Source organism: Bos javanicus, chromosome 6 (assembly GCF_032452875.1).
Source record: "Bos javanicus breed banteng chromosome 6, ARS-OSU_banteng_1.0, whole genome shotgun sequence".
NCBI classification, from domain to species: Eukaryota; Metazoa; Chordata; class Mammalia; order Artiodactyla; family Bovidae; genus Bos; species Bos javanicus.
Genome location: NC_083873.1, coordinates 29,471,872 through 29,489,078, shown reverse-complemented (window position 1 = coordinate 29,489,078; position 17,207 = coordinate 29,471,872). Strand labels below are relative to the sequence as shown.

Sequence of the window (17,207 nt, the reverse complement as noted above, 5' to 3'; positions counted from 1 at the left end):
TAATTATTTTATACAGAGAATAACAATTGATTTGATGTGTGTATTTAATGTGTAAAGTCACATTACATATAAGAGTAGTCACACTACATACATGAATAATCACACTACATATATAAAGTCATATTCCATATATAAGAGTAATCACACTACTGTTACCGAAGATTATGCTTTATGCATGTCTCAGATCGTCTATTCATGAAGTATTTCAAATAAAAACATCATCAGTATGTCTCACTACATTTCAGTTACCCAAATTTAGTAAGATTAATGGCTACAATCCCACAGAACAAGCTTTTATTTGTCATCTTCTATGTTAATGCCATGTATTATAAACTTTATAAAAGACAAAGCTTTACAAAATAGGCCCTACCATACCATTCTAATCCAGCTGTAAAAACAGAGATTATATATATACATATTCATATTTATGTGAGTATATAAATATATCATAAGTAATATATGATATTGAATTATAAGAAACTGCTATTTTGTACCTCTAAATGAATATTGATAACTTTATATGGTTTACCCTAATATACATTTACATTTATGAGTATAATACAAATGGAAGCAAAAATAAGTGAAGTGTGGACATGTGTATGCTATGACTTGGGGTTTTATAGAAACACTCATCTATGATATTACTTTAGAGATACTTCTTTAAGAATGAGTAGGATTTTAACAGAGGTGGAATGGGTACCGTACCCATTACGGTATGGTGGAAAAGTACCGGTTACATAAGGCGCTTCAGTTGTCTCTGACGTTTTGCAACCCCATGGGCTATAGCCCGCCAGGGTCTCTATCTATGGGATTCTCCAGGCAAGAATACTGGAGTGGGTTGCCATTTCCCCTCCAGGGTATCTCCCTGACCTAGGGATCAAACCCACATCCCTTAGGACTACAGCATTGGCAGGTGATTTCTTAACCACTAGTGCCACCTGGAACCCACTCCAGTGTTCTTGCCTGGAGAGTCCCAGGGATGGAGGAGCCTGGTGGGCTGCCGTCAATGGGGTTGCACAGAGTCGGACACTACTGATGCGACTTAGCAGCAGCAGTGCCACCTGGGAAGCCCAAAGTACAGTATAAAGAAAGACTATTTCACACAACAGGTATTTATTGAGCTGCTGCTGCTGCTGCCAAGTCGCTTCAGTCATGTCTGACTCTGTGCGACCCCACAGATGGCAGCCCACCAGGCTCCCCTGTCCCTGGGATTCTCCAGGCAAGAACACTGGAGTGGGTTGCCATTTCCGCCTCCAATGCATGAAAGTGAAAAGTGAAAGTGAAGTCGCTCAGTCGTGTCCGACCCTCAGCGACCCCATGGATTGCAGCCTACCAGGCTCCTCCATCCATGGGATTTTCCAGGCAAGAGTACTGGAGTGGGGTGCCATTGTCTTCTCCGGGTATTGAGCACCTATTAAGTACCTAACAACAAGTTAAGCATGGAACTAGAATAGCAAAAAAGATAGACATAACCCCTGAATTCATGGAGCTTACTCTTCAGCTCATAATGTTTAGACTGAAGAGGACAGAGAATTTGGGGAAGGAAAAGTGGTAACTGTCCATTTCAAATATTCAAAATTAGGAGTAGGCCAGGAGGTGACCAGACTTATTTCCTAAAGTTCCATATAATATAAGTAGGACCATTAAGTCATGATAACAGAAATCTGACTACATTCACTTTAGTATGACTTATTGAGAAGCATGCCAGTAATTCACTGAATTTACTCTCACTGAAATAAAGCTTCTATGATCCTAAGGCACAAACATGTAGAATGTTTGGACTGATTTAGTAAAATTATAAACAAAGTCTACATAATTTCCCTTTGAAAATGTATGAGCTGCATTTTCTAAATCATGCCCTAGTCTGACATTAAGTTCTTTGATATTTTAAAAAACACTTATGTATTTATTTTAGTTTGCTGTGTCAGGTCTTAGTTGCATCATGCAGGAGCTTGCCTTGCAGCACACGGACTCTCTAGTTTTGAGGCGTAGGCTCAGTTGGAGCGCGGGCTTAGTTGCTCTGTGGCATGTGGGATCTTAGTTCCCCAACCAAGGATTGAACCCACATCCTGTGCATTGCATGGTGGATTCTTAACCACTGGACCACCAGGGAAGTCCCTTTTCATTTTAACAGAGATTTAACAGAGATATTTTAACAGAGATTCTGAGAAAAAGAGTTAAGCTACCAAATAATATGAGGTTAGAAAATGTTTTTCCACTTCAGAGCTTTACTGGGACTTCTACATGCAAATATTCTTTATATTTTCTCCAAAAGGGGAATATGATTATTGCAGTGTTTCCTAAATTATTTGACTGCAAGCTTTTTGTTTATTTTTGTTTTCTTTTTCTCAAATGGCACTTACAAGACACTAGTGGTTTACTGAACACAGTTTAAGAGGAAAAACCAAACTGACCTAGTAGGCAGGGCATGTGGTGGGGGAGAAACTATTAAAATAAGGCTATGAAGTTTGATTAGGAACAGACTGTACTAAAGCTTTTGAATACAGGAGCAAGGAGGATATGCTTTATCCATGGACAAAGGAAAGACATACATGTACAAAAATGAAATGAGATAAACACTTGGGCCTATTCTTTAGGCCTATAACTAGCTTGGGAATGGATTGCTGAGGAAAAAGGCTAACACCAAGAAGGTGTAGGAAGCTATCTAAATAATCTAAGATGTATATAATTAAAGACTCTACTAGGGGAGTAGCAGCAAGAATTAAAACCAGAAGGATGTTTTGGGGAGAATTCTGAGGAGGAATGAACTGCTTTGTAATGATCACTTTGGCTGCTGGAGTGAGGGGTGAAGTTGAGATTTCTGTTTTTGCTGATGGAATGCAAAAAAGAGGTAACTAAAATAAGCATAAAAAAGGAGAAAGAATTCTCAGCTGTGCCACTCTTGCGGGACCTGAGTGAGCACAGTATGTTTTCTGAAAGCTGTATTTTGAGTAAAGGTAATTCACTTAAATTTGTGTCCATGTGTAGTTTCTCTTTATCAACTTCTTTTTTTTCCTGTTAAAAAAAAGGGGCTCATCTTTTGCTCACCAACTGAAATTCTTTCTATTTTTTGCTATTTGGCCAAATGTTAAACACCTTCACAAATAAAAATAATCAAATCCTAAGCACCATCTTGAATACTAAAGAACCACAAAGGGCCACATATGAAAAACTTGACATAAACAAGAAGGGAGATGAAAAGCAAGAAAGACAAATGTTTAGCTGACACTGAGAACCAGATTTTCTTTCCTGAGAAAATGGATAATTGTTTTACATAGATCTTTTTTTTTCTTTAACTTAGTTCTGTATACAAAGCTGCAGAAGTATTCAGGGAGGCACTGAGTACAGGGCCAAGAGCAAAAATTTTGGAATTAAAGAGACCTGATGTTGACTCATTGGTGAAGACTCTGATGCTGGGAGGGATTGGGGGCAGGAGGAGAGGAGGACGACAGAGGATGAGATGGCTGGATGGCATCACCGACTCAATGGACGTGAGTCTGAGTGAACTCTGGGAGTTGGTGGTGGACAGGGAGGCCTAGCATGCTGCGACTCATGGGGTTGCAAAGAGTTGGACACGACTGAGCAACTGAACTGAACTGAATTGAGTTCATATCAGGCTGAGAGGAGCAACCCCATGTCCAAGGAGCAGCAGCTGCCCAGGCGCAGGAGGGCCGACAGGAGCTACTCCATGTTCAAGGTCAGGAGGGGCAACCTCGTCCAAGGTAAGGAGCAGCGGCTGTGCTCTGCTGGAGCAGCCATGAAGAGATACCCCATGTCCAAATTAAGAAAAACCCAAGTAAGACAGTAGGTGTTGCGAGAGGGCATCAGAGGGCAGACACACTGAAACCATAATCACAGAAAACTAGCTAATCTGATCACATGGACCACAGCCTTGTCTAACTCAATGAAACTAAGCCATGCTGTGTGGGGCCACCCAAGACGGACGGTCATGGTGGAAAAGTCTGACAGAATGTGGTCCACTGGAGAAGGGAATGGCAAACCACTTTAGCATTCTTGCCTTGAGAACCCCATGAACAGTATGAAAAGGCAAAATTATAGGATACTGAAAGAGGAACTCCCCAGGTCGGTAGGTGCCCAATATGCTACAGGAGATCAGTGGAGAAATAACTCCAGAAAGAATGAAGGGATGGAGCCAAAGCAAAAACAATACCCAGTTGTGGATACGACTGGTGATAGAAGCAAGGTCCGAGGCTGTAAAGAGCAATATTGCATAGGAACCTGGAATGTTAGGTCCATGAATCAAGGCAAATTGGAGGTGGTCAAACAGGAGACGGCAAGAGTGAACATCAACGTTCTAGGAATCAGTGAACTAAAATGGGCTGGAATAGGTAACTTTAACTCAGATGACCATTATATCTACTACTGTGGACAGGAATCCCTTAGAAGAAATGGAGTAGCCATCATGGTCAACAAAAGAGTCCAAAATGCAGTACTTGGATGCAATCTCAAAAATGAAAGAATAATCTCTGTTCATTTCCAAGACAAACCATTCAATATCACGGTGATCCAAGCCTATGCCCCAACCAGTAACGCTGAAGAAGTTGAAGTTGAATGGTTCTATGAAGACCCATGAGAACTTTTAGAACTAACACCCAGAAAAGATGTCCTTTTCATTATAGGGGACTGGAATGCAAAAGTAGGAAGTGAAGAAACACCTGGAGTAACAGGCAAATTTGGCCTTGGAATACAGAATGAAGCAGGGCAAAGGCTTCCAACAACACAAGAGAGGACTCTACACATGGACATCACCAGATGGTCAACACTGAAATCTGATTGATTATATTCTTTGCAGCCAAAGATGGAGAAGCTCTATACAGTCAGAAAAAAAAGACCAGGAACTGACTGTGGCTCAGATCATGAACTCCTTATTGCCAAATTCATACTTCAATTGAAGAAAGTAGGGAAAACCACTAGACCATTCAGGTATGACCTAAATCAAAACCCTTATGATTATACAGTGGAAGTGAGAAATAGATTTAAGGGACTAGATCTGATAGAGTGCCTGATGAACTACGGACAGAGGTTTGTGACATTGTACAGGAGACAGGGATCAAGACCATCCCCATGGAAAAGAAATGCAAAAAAGCAAAATGGCTGCCTGGGGAGCCCTTACAAATAGCTGTGAAAAGAAGACAAGCAAAAAGCAAAGGAGAAAAGGAAAGATATTCCCATTTGAATGTAGAGTTCCAAAGAATAGCAAGGAGAGATAAGAAAGCCTTCCTCAGCGATCCATGCAAAGAAATAGAGGAAAACAACAGAATGGGAAAGACTAGAGATCTCTTCAAGAAACTTAGAGATACCAAGGGAACATTTCATGCAAAGATGGGCTCGATAAAGGACAGAAATGGTATGGACCTAACAGAAGCAGAAGATATTAAGAAGAGGTGGCAAGAATACATAGAAGAACTGTACAAAAAAGATCTTCATGACCCAGATAATCACGATGGTGTGATCACTCACCTAGAGCCAGACATCCTGGAATGTGAAGTCAAGTGGGCCTTAGATAGCATCACTATGAACAAAGATAGTGGAGGTGATGGAATTCCAGTTGAGCTATTTCAAATCCTGAAAGATGATGCTATTAAAGTGCTGCACTCCCTATGCCAGCAAATTTGGAAAACTCAGCAGTGGCCACAGGACTGGAAAAGGTCAGTTTTCATTCCAATCTCAAAGAAAGGCAACGCCAAAGAATGCTCAAACTACTGAACAATTGCACTCGTCTCACACGCTAGTAAAGTAATGTTCAAAATTCTCCAAGCCAGGCTTCAGCAGTACGTGAACTGTGAACTTCCTGATGGTCAAGCTAGATTTAGAAAAGGTAGAGGAACCAGAGATCAAATTGCCAACATCTGCTGGGTCATTGAAAAAGCAAGAGAGTTCCAGAAAAACATCTGTTTCTGCTTTATTGACTATGCCAAAGCCTTTGACTGTGTGGATCACAATAAACTGTGAAAAAATTCTGAAAGAGATGGGAATACCAGACCACCTGATCTGCCTCTTGAAAAATCTGTATGCAGGTGAGGAAACCAACAGTTAGAACTAGACATGGAACAACAGACTGGTTCCAAATAGGAAAAGGAGTACGTCAAGGCTGTATATTGTCACCCTGCTTATTTAACTTCTATGCAGAGTACATAATGAGAAACACTGGGCTGGAAGAAGCACAAGCTGGAATCAAGATTGCCGGGAGAAATATCAATAACCTCAGATATGCTGATGACACGACCCTTATGGTAGAAAGTGAAGAGGAACTAAAAAACCTCTTCATGAAAGTGAAAGAGGAGAGTGAAAATGTTGGCTTAAAACTCAACATTCAGAAAACTAAGATCATGGCATCTGGTCTCATCACTTCATGGGAAATAGATGGGAAAACAGTGAAAGCAGTGTCAGACTTTCTTTTTTTGGGCTCCCAAATCACTGCAGATGGTGACTGCAGCCATGAAATTAAAAGACGCTTACTCCTTGGAAGGAAAGTTATGACCAATCTAGTTAGCATATTAAAAAGCAGATATATTACTTTGCCAACAAAGGTCTGTCTAGTCAAGGCTATGGTTTTTCCAGTAGTCATGTATGGATGTGAGAGTTGGACTGTGAAGAAAGCTGAGCACTGAGGAATTGATGCTTTTGAACTGTGTTGTTGGAGAAGACCCTTGGACTACAAGGAGATCCAACCAGTCCATCCTAAGGGAGACCAGTCCTGGGTGTTCATTGGAAGGACTGATGCTGAGGCTGAAACTCCAATACTTTGGCCACCTGATGCGAAGAGTTGACTCATTGGAAAAGACCCTGATGCTTGGAGGGATTGGGGGAAGGAGGAGAAGGGGACAACAGAGGATGAGATGGCTGGATGGCATCACTGATTTGATGCACATGAGTTTGGGTGATCTCTGGGAGTTTGTGATGGACAGGGAAGCCTGGTGTGCTGCGTTAATGGGGTTGCAAAGAGTCAGACGTAACTGAGCAACTGAACTGAACTGAACCTAGTTCATATCTTGACTTTCACCTCTTAGCTATACAACTGGGCAAATTTGTTTCTTTATCCTGCTGAGCCTCAGTTTTCTCATATGCAAAAGGAGAATCCCAAAGTTATATCATAAGATTGCTTATGATCCAGCAATCCCACTGCTGGGCATACACACTGAGGAAACCAGAAGGGAAAGAGACACGTGTACCCCAATGTTCATCGCAGCACTGTTTATAATAGCCAGGACATGGAAGCAACTTAGATGTCCATCAGCAGATGAATGGATAAGAAAGCTAAGGTACATATACACAATGGAGTATTACTCAGCCATTAAAAAGAATACATTTGAATCAGTTCTAATGAGGTGGATGAAACTGGAGCCTATTATACAGACTGAAGTAAGCCAGAAGGAAAAACACCAATACAGTATACTAACGCATATATATGGAATTTAGAAAGATGGTAACAATAATCCTGTGTACGAGACAGCAAAAGAGACACTGATGTATAGAACAGTCTTATGGACTCTGTGGGAGAGGGAGAGGGTGGGAAGATTTGGGAGAATGGCATTGAAACATGTAAAATATCATGTAAGAAACGAGATGCCAGTCCAGGTTCGATGCACGATATTGGATGCTTGGGGCTAGTGCACTGGGACGACCCAGAGGGATGGTATGGGGAGGGAGGAGGGAGGAGGGTTCAGGATGGGGAACACATGTATACCTGTGGCGGATTCATTTTGATATTTGGCACAACTAATACAATTATGTAAAGTTTAAAAATTAAAAAAAAATGATTGCTGTGATGACTAAAGACATAATTCATGGAATTCAGTATAAAGCTTGAAATTCTTTGCATTGCTGTCATGTTGGTCCTATTGATAATATTCTGCTAATGAGAGAATAATTATAGATGAAAAGGGAAAACCTAGAGCTTACTAAATTTTCAAACCAATGGAGGTTTTCTAAACTCCCTTGCTTCTTCATAGAGGGGAAATGTTTACTTTCCAATGGTGAATCTTAGGTACCATGGAAACAAGGATTGAAAAGGTTTCAAGTAAATAAAAACCAAGCAGACAAGCCTGAGCTTTTCATAAAAATGTAACCATAAAATTTTGAGCAGATCAAGATTCTTTGGAATCCTGAAGGAACATGGATGCTTATTATTGTATTATCAAGAGCTTCTCAACATTCAAAATTTCTAAATCGCCTAATACATTCTGCTTTCCACTTTTCTGTTTCTTTTATTACGTATTTGCAAGAAATGAAATGTGATTTAAATGATGGAAAAGCAAACAGTAACAGTAATGAATGATCTTTAATCAGGGCATTTTATTATCTATGGAATAGTTTTGCTCAGTGAATATATATAACCATTTACTTAATATTTCAGAGCAATTCGGCATATTTAATATTTTAGTAATTTCAAAGAAAGAATTTCAGTTGGAGAGAAACTTTTGCTTTTTTTAAAAAATTATTTTGTAGTTTTTCAATTAAAATGTACCTCTGGTGGAGATCTCACTGAATACAGTTGGCTTTTCTTAGTTACAAGGCAATACATCTGATTTCCAATGTATTTGATTTCAGGTATCATTATCCCAAGGTAGTTGTTGCCGTTGTTGAGTCACTAAGTAGTGTCCAATTCTTTTGCAACCCCATGGACTGCAGCCCATCAGGCTTCTCTGTCCATGGGATTCTCCAGGCAAGAATAGTGAGTGGGTTTCCATTTCCTTCTCAGGGGATCTGCCTGACCCAGAGACCAAAACCCACGTCTCCTTCCTTGGCAGGCAGGTTCTTTACCACTGACCTACCAGGGAAGCCATCCTAAGGAGGAGATACCTACAAAAAACAAATTTGTTTGCAATGACTTCTCTCTGTCCTGCCATCTGAGAATCAGTTTGATTTTTAAAATGCCTAGAAAATTTCTCAGATATCTAATATATTTCAAGACAATGTATTCTTACATTAATTCTATGTATTCTAATATCCATTAATTCAATGCATTCTAATATGAATAATCACTAAGGCACATAACAAAACAATACTCAAACTATATTAAAATGCTGGGCACCAAAGTTGCAGATGAAACTAACTTCAGAGGAAAACCCCTCAAGTTTGAAGCATGCAATTCAATTTCATTCAATGTTCTGAAAGAGCAAAGCGATGAAAAACAAAGAGCTCTAATATAAGGAGGACTACAAATGTCTCTACTCCCAGTAGTGTATAGGTTGCAGATTTATGGTAACAGGCAAAGAGTGCAATAAAGCAGTTTGGGCCTTTTAAATTCAGATTTCATTATCTATCATGAAGATAACACATTCAGAGGATTGAATGAAAATCAAACAATAAAAAAAAAAAATCTCTTACTGGGCCAAATTCTGAGATGTCAACTGCTTGTATGTTTCTCCAGAAAATCCTAACGCATAGACAAATACATGTGCATCCTCTTTTTACACAAGAAAGACATATATTGCATGCAATGTTGTATATTTTGGTTTTCACTTCAAATTTTATCTGATAGAATTTTCTACCACTTCACATGTGTACAAATCTCATTGTTTTACAAAGCAATGCAGTATTCCATCCTAGAGATGGATGCCCTTGATATACTAACCTCAACAAGGGCGCAATGGACAAATCTGGATACAAGCCTTTGTGCTCATCAGGAATTTTATTTTTAGATAGTTTCTCAATTTGTAGTTACTGAGTAAAAGGGTATATACATTTAGATGTTGACAGATATTTTCAAATTGGTCTTCTAAAAGGTTATGTCAATTTGCAACCTCATCAACAAAGTATGAAATATCCCTGTCCCACTCCGTTATCCACACTGTACACTAACAACTGTTCTGATCGTGACAACATTTTCTTAGATGTGCCTTTACCACTTACATTTCTTTTCCTCCATCTCCGACTTTAAACTTGGCTCAATTTTATTGGTATACATATCATTTCCTTAAAAATATTTTAAGAGCTGCTATTCTGCTGCTAAGTCGATTCAGTCGTGTCCGACTCTGTGCGACCCCATACGTGGCAGCCCACCAAGCTCCCCTGTCCCTGGGATTCTCCAGGCAAGACCACTGGAGTGGGTTGCCATTTCCTTCTCCAATGCATGAAAGTGAAAAGTGAAAGTGAAGTCGCTCAGTCGTGTCCTACTCTTAGGGACCCCATGGACTGCAGCCTACCAGGCTCCTCCGTCCATGGGATTTTCCAGGCAAGAGTACTAGAGTGGGGTGCCATTGCCTTCTCCGATTTTAAGAGCTAGTAGTATATTAATTAAATTAACCCTTAGATTAGTATATATCTCTCCCTTGGTTTTTATGGTTTTCTTGCTTTATGTAAATTTAATAATGGTTTATTTTTTCTAAAATAATGCTTTCATATAAGGCTTCTGGATGTTGTCTTCATTAGAAAAGCTTTGATCACCACTGAAACCAAACAACCAATAAATAAATTGCTAGAATTTTCTCCTAGTGATGATGGTGATGACTGCAATGACAACAATGATAATGATGTTAACCCTAACATCTAGAATTTATTTTATTCTAAAGAATGAGCTAGAACTCAAGCTTTATTTATTTATTTACTTATTATTTATATTTTACTTTTCCAACTTCCTACCTTGTGCATTTAGAAATTATCACCATCACAGTATAAAATGCCTTAGATGTTTATTTCCTGATTTCTATTTTGTGTCCATTAATCTGTGTGTCTCATTCTCTGCTAAAATCAAACTTCTTTAGCCTTATGACGCAGTTAAAAAGAGCTGATATCTCTTTATTGTGCTACTATTTCAGAATTTTTCCAGCTCTTTTCACAAATTATCTTTCACACAACGCTGATGACTTTATGGATTCATTTATAAATAGCAAACATTTAAAACTATTGTCTTTTTATCTAGGAACAAGACGTGTCTTTCCACTTGATTCAAGTCATTGTATTATTATTTTTTTTTTTTGTCTCTGAGTGGATTTTAAACTCTTTCTAAAATTCTCCAAATTTTTAATAGTTTTGTATCTACATTTTTGCATTGTTATTATAAATGATATATTTTAGTTCAATATAATTTGAATTGACTGTACTTAGAAAAGTTGATGGGTTATGTATATTTTTTATCAGCCACTTTTCTATATTTTCTTAATGGTTTTCAATTTTTCCTTTGAAACTGCAAAAGTTTTCCAGATCTACAAAATCATATTTGTCCAAATGATCATTTTCAACTATTTAGTTATTTATCTTATCTAATTGCATTGGCTAGTATGTTAAGAACAACACCAAATGACCACCCAGGGGGCTCAGTGGTAAAGAATTCACCTACCAAGCAGGAGAAGCAAGAGACTTGGGCTTGATCCTTGAATGGGGATCCTCTGGAAGAGGAAATGGCAACCCACTCCAGTATTCTTGCCTTGGAAATCCCATGGACAGATGAACTTGGCAAGCTACAGTCCACGCGGTCACAGAGAGCAGGACACAACTGAGCATGCACACATAAATCATGTTAAGAACAATATCAAAAGATACTAGTATCTGTGGGTCTCTCTCTCTTTTTCCTATATACAAAAGTAACGCATTCTCCTGGATGCTAGGTATCCTGTATAGTTTTGGATGAAAAGGAAAAACAAAAAAAAAGCATTCCATTCCAAATATGAAGACTATGCAAGTATTAAGGCTGCCAAATCTTTCCTTGGCTCTAATCTATCTCATCCTGAATTTGAATGAAAACATACCATGTATTTTCATTTATAGTTGCTTTAAGATGTATTTCTAATCATTGGTATAGGCAATATTAATTAATTTTCTGTGGAGATAAAAATATAATGCTTTATGAAAAGGAACTGCCTTTAAAAAAAATATACATAAACACATACACAACCAAGAGAGCATGAGGCTGCTAGACGTGTTCAGTATCAGAGCAATTTTGTTTTTATTTATAATCTTCCTATAAAAGCATATTCATTAATCTAGTAAAGAAAAGCCTAAGTATGTTTATGACTCTCATTTTAGTTTTGTGATTTTATTTTTCCTCTTACTATTAAAATGTGTGTGTTTGAAATCTTTACAAATAAATGGGCTGAAACAAATAAAACTCAATTCACTTGAGATTTTGAAGACATCTGGTGGAGCTATTTACTGAGTAATTAGACCAAGAGGTGTAATAGACCAATTCCCTGAAGGAAGAGACTATATAGCTGGATACCCAGTTATTTCTACAGTCATCAGCTTACATGCAGTGAGCATACTGACTTGCAAACTGACAATTATGTGGAGCTGCCACCTAATTTTCTAAGACCATTTGTGTTATATAAGTATATGTCTCACAAGCTTTTTCTTCTTTTTAAAGATGCCTCTTCTCAGGCTTCTCATGGTCTATGTTCAATCATCTAATAGCTCTTAATTGTTAGAGACACTGAACGAAGATTTCCTTCAAATGCTGGTCACTGCTTGCCCCTCATTAACCAACCTTTGGATACAAATACGAATTAATTACAATTGAATTTTGAAAACATGTATTCATTTTGTTACATAGAGATATTTATGAAAGAAAATTAAGATACTTAAATACTTCCACTTTTATCATATTTGTCACAATTTAGTTTGGAAATATTGATCAACAAAGTCTTAATTATTAAAATGTATGTCTTAATATTATTTAAAAAATCACAAATCTGGAAGGAATGTGAAAATTCAGATTGTTATTATCCCTGCTGGAGAGGAAAAACTCTTGAACCACTGTAGAAATACATATATATTTTCTAGTTTGAAATAACTCTAGGGGTTTCTACAACTCTCTTAAGTTACCTATTGTGGAATAAGAAATTTCTATCAAGAAAGTTACCTTTATAGCCAATGTAAATCTTACAGTTTATTAAGGTCTACTCCATCCTCTCTTTGGCTTTAGTATTTTGCTATTAAGAATGATATTTACAAAGCAATAAAGTCAGGATTTTTAACAATGTAAGAGGCAAATATACACTCACTATTTTTCTTTGTGGAACCCACAATATCACTTTTCTCAGTCACTCTGAATTTAACTTCAGCAAAGAGCTACGTAATTAGGATTCATCTTCAGATGTAAGTTAAAGATACAAGTATTTTGAATCTACAGTGTTTACAAATTGTTTAAGAATATATAAGGGGAAACTATGCATGGGAAGAAACACAAGATGGAATCAAGACTGCCGGGAGAAATATCAATAACCTCAGATATGCAGATGACACCACCCTTATGGCAGAAAGTGACAAGGAACTAAAAAGCCTCTTGATGAAAGTGAAAGTAGAGAGTGAAAAAGTTGGCTTAAAGCTCAACATTCAGAAAATGAAGATCATGGCATCTGGTCCCATCACGTCATGGGAAATAGATGGGGGGACAGTGTAAACAGTGTCAGACTTTATTTTTGGGGGCTCCAAAATCACTGCAGATGGTGACTGCAGCCATGAAATTAAAAGACGCTTACTCCTTGGAAGGAAAGTTATGACCAACCTAGATAGCATATTCAAAAGCAGAGACATTACTTTGCCAACAAAGGTCTGTCTAGTCAAGGCTATGGTTTTTCCAGTGGTTATGTATGGATGTGAGAGTTGGACTGTGAAGAAGGCTGAGCACCGAAGAATTGATGCTTTTAAACTGTGGTGCTGGAGAAGACTCTTGAGAGTCCCTTAGACTGCATGGAGATCCAACCAGTCCTTTCTGAAGGAGATCAGCCCTGGGATTTCTTTGGAAGGACTGATACTAAAGCTCAAACTCCAGTATTTTGGCCACCTCATGTGAAGAGTTGACTCAGTGGAAAAGACTCTGATGCTGGGAGGGATTGGGGGCAGGAGGAGAAGGGGACGACAGAGGATGAGATGGCTGGATGGCATCACTGACTCGATGGACGTGAGTCTGAGTGAACTCTGGGAGTTGGTGATGGACAGGGAGGTCTGGTGTGCTGTGATTCATGGGGTCGCGAAGAGTCGGACACGACTGAGCGACTGAACTGAACTGAACTGATGCATGGGAATTAATACTTGACAATCATGTAAACAAGTACTGCTGCTGCTGCTAAGGAGCTTCTGTCCTATCCAACTCTGTGTGACCCTATGGGCAGCAGTCCACCAGGCTCCTCTGTCCACGGGATTCTCCAGGCAAGAATACTGGAGTGGGTTGGTAAACAAGTACAATTTATCTTTAATTGAAAACATTCCTCAATTCCAGGATATTTAGGCCTGACAACCAGACTTGAAAACACAAGTGAAATTCAAAGGCATCTGTCACTAAGGTATTTACTTACCATGATTCAGTCTATTCATGCTCATTATTTATCTTCTTAAGTATAAAGTATAAGTGAAAGTCACTCAGTTGTGTCTGACTCTTTGTGACCCCATGGACTGTAGGCCACAGGTTCCTCTGTCTATAGAATTCTCCAGGCCAGAATAACAAAGTGTGTAGCCATTCCAGTCTCCAGGATATCTTCCCAAACCAGGGATCGAACCAAGGGCTCCCGCTTTGCAGGCAGATTCTTTACCATCTGGACCACCAAGGAAGCCCTCTTAAGTATAAACCATACCTTAATTCTATGGGGTTCAACAGGAATCAAGTCAAGATTTATTCATCACATTTTACTTTGCAATACAGGGAATGATATCACCAAATCTTAACCAAACGGCCTTAGACTTTTTTACCAAAGGATAATCATTGTACTTTCAATTTCAATAACTGAAGGAACAATATGACGACACATCAAAGTAGTAAGTGAATCCTAAACAGCAGTGCAAATGCAATGGAAAACTCACCAGAAGTTTCATCTACTCTCTCATCTACTATGTGGTCCTTCTGATGAACCCATTCACTATTGCACTTGAAGTAGATCTGGGTGGCAGGGCTGGCTTTACAATACAGGTTCACAGGCTTATTCTTCACAATATAAGCTTCTTCAGGCTCAATAAGGAAATGTGGCAGAGGTTCAGGTGGGTCAGATGGAAAGGTTTCTGGGAGTTCATGAAAAAAGTCGTCATCTGGGAAAACGAGAAAATGAAAAATGTTTAGAACTTTGTAGCCATTTGCCTTTCACTTGCTATTTGTTCAAAATTAATAAAACTGTGGGCAATCATTAGTCATATCCATTTCACCTGCCTTCTTTAATCAAGGTATACAGAAGGCTTGCATGTACTTCGCATCACACCTAAACAATAAGATGTTTAGGAATCATTTTCTAGGAACTTGCAATCAGCTGTGTCTAGCTTGAGTCGAACGGTATAGGAACATCAACCCTTCAACTGGGCATGTGCTAGTGTCCACTGGATGACATTTTGACATCTAAGGGCTGAAAACTCCACCCTCAGATCCTGCTAAGTGCCTTAATTTTTGAATAAACAAAGGCCTGAGCTGACTTACACCTGTGTAGAACAATTAACTGCACCTTTTTCCAGTCCCCTTTCCCTGAGCTCCCCACACTCCCCATGCCTTAGACAACCCTGCTTCTTTATTCTTTACTTCATAGATACCTCTAGATGGCACTAGTGGGTGGTAAAGAACCCGCCTGCCAATGCAGGAGATGCTGGAGACAAAGGTTTGATCCTTGGGTCAGAAAGATCCCCTGGAGAAGGGCATGACAACACACTCCAGTATTCTTGCCTGGGAAATCCCAAGGACAGAAGAGCCTGGTGGGCTACAGTCCATAGGGTCGCAAAGAGTTGGACACAACTGAAGCAACTTAGCATGCACGCATAAATACTCTGAACCCTTGCCTTCGGAGAGGTGGTTCTGAGACTTGCTCCTTGATACCCATACTTAGCTGCCCTTTTTCCTGAAAACCTAGGCAGCTCTGCATTTTGGCTTGCTGTATACTGGGCAAAACAAACCTGGCTTGATAACAATAATGATTCATAAATCATCTAATTAAGTAATTTGAGTGCCTGCTATTAAACAGGCAATATGTTAGGTCTAGTGACTAGTTGTTTAAGGATTTAGATGATTATTCTTATTTTTACACATGACAAAATACAATATCTAGGGTGATAATTATCTTGCCCTGAGAACACAAGTAATAACTTGCAGAACTGAGATCAAAACCGAGGTTTGTTTCCCTCACAAACTGTGATCTTCCCAACATAGCACTACCCCTCCCACTACACAGTGTTACCCTTGAGAGCTGACAAAACCAAGAGCAACTTTATCAGTAAAACTTATTTGAAAAGTATAAAGTGTGTGTGTGTGTGTGTGTGTGTGTATTCAATCGCTAAGTTGTACACCACTCCTTATGACCCCATAGACTGTAGCCAAGCTCCTCTGTCTATGGGATTATCCAGGCAAGAATACTGGAGTGGGTTGACATTTCCTCCTTCAGGGGATCCTCCCGATCCAGGGATCAAACCCATGTCTCCTGTGATGGCAGGTAGATTCTTTTCCACTTGAGCCATCTGGCTGTTAGGTAAGCCTTGAATCCTATGCAAGGAGCTTAAAAGAAATACTAGAAATATGAGTTAAAGATCTTTAAGTTCAGATTGAAGTCTGTCATTATTTTCAAAAGATGCCACTTCGTGATATATTCATTCACTTAACCAAAAATATTTATTTAATTATTAATTTATAGTTATTATTTATAAATTATTATTGACTCAGAATTATTCTCAACACTGGAAATATACATGATAACATCAAGTCAACAAATAGTGTTAATATGAATAGTTCTGCAGTAAAACCTAGAGTTTAGAAATGCTGTTTAGTCTTATTTGGAAACTGTATCTCAAATACCATAAGTTATATGATTAGTCACACTTATTCTCATTAGAATATTAATAATATTAGAGTATTAACATGAAGAACAAAAATTTTTTTATACACTGAAATTTATCAAACATATTGCTCCTCCCTTGCTGTTCCAATACCACTGAATAAACAAAACCCCAAGACCATTACAGATACTTACACAATTTGAGGTATATTTTCCTTTAACTTGGTTTCTGCATGATTCCAAATAAAAAACAGAAACTAATAAAAGTGCCTTTAGAAACCCTATTATTATACTTCACAAAAGACAAAGGAATCTAATACACTACATTTCAGTTAGCCCTGATAATTTTCTTCTTATGAAGGATAGTGGAGAACAAAACTATTATTAACTTCCTACATTGACTAAGCACCCTAGGCTAATATGTAAGTTAAAACTCTGAGGCCAAAATTAAAAGTTTTTACAAGTTCTTTAAAAGTATGTATTGTCGTTGTTCAGTCGCTAGGTCATGTC

The 17,207-nt window shown here is 38.6% G+C and overlaps 1 protein-coding gene across 2 annotated transcripts in view; it reads right to left on the bottom strand.

Annotated features, from left to right (window-relative positions):
* UNC5C (unc-5 netrin receptor C) overlaps positions 1 to 17,207 on the bottom strand; it is a 426,113-nt gene that overhangs the window by 177,108 nt on the left and 231,798 nt on the right. For both annotated transcript variants that reach the window (XM_061419608.1, XM_061419609.1), the window contains exon 2: positions 14,758 to 14,979. In XM_061419608.1, coding sequence (XP_061275592.1) covers positions 14,758 to 14,979 — 222 coding nt within the window. The remainder of the gene's footprint in view (positions 1 to 14,757; positions 14,980 to 17,207) is intronic.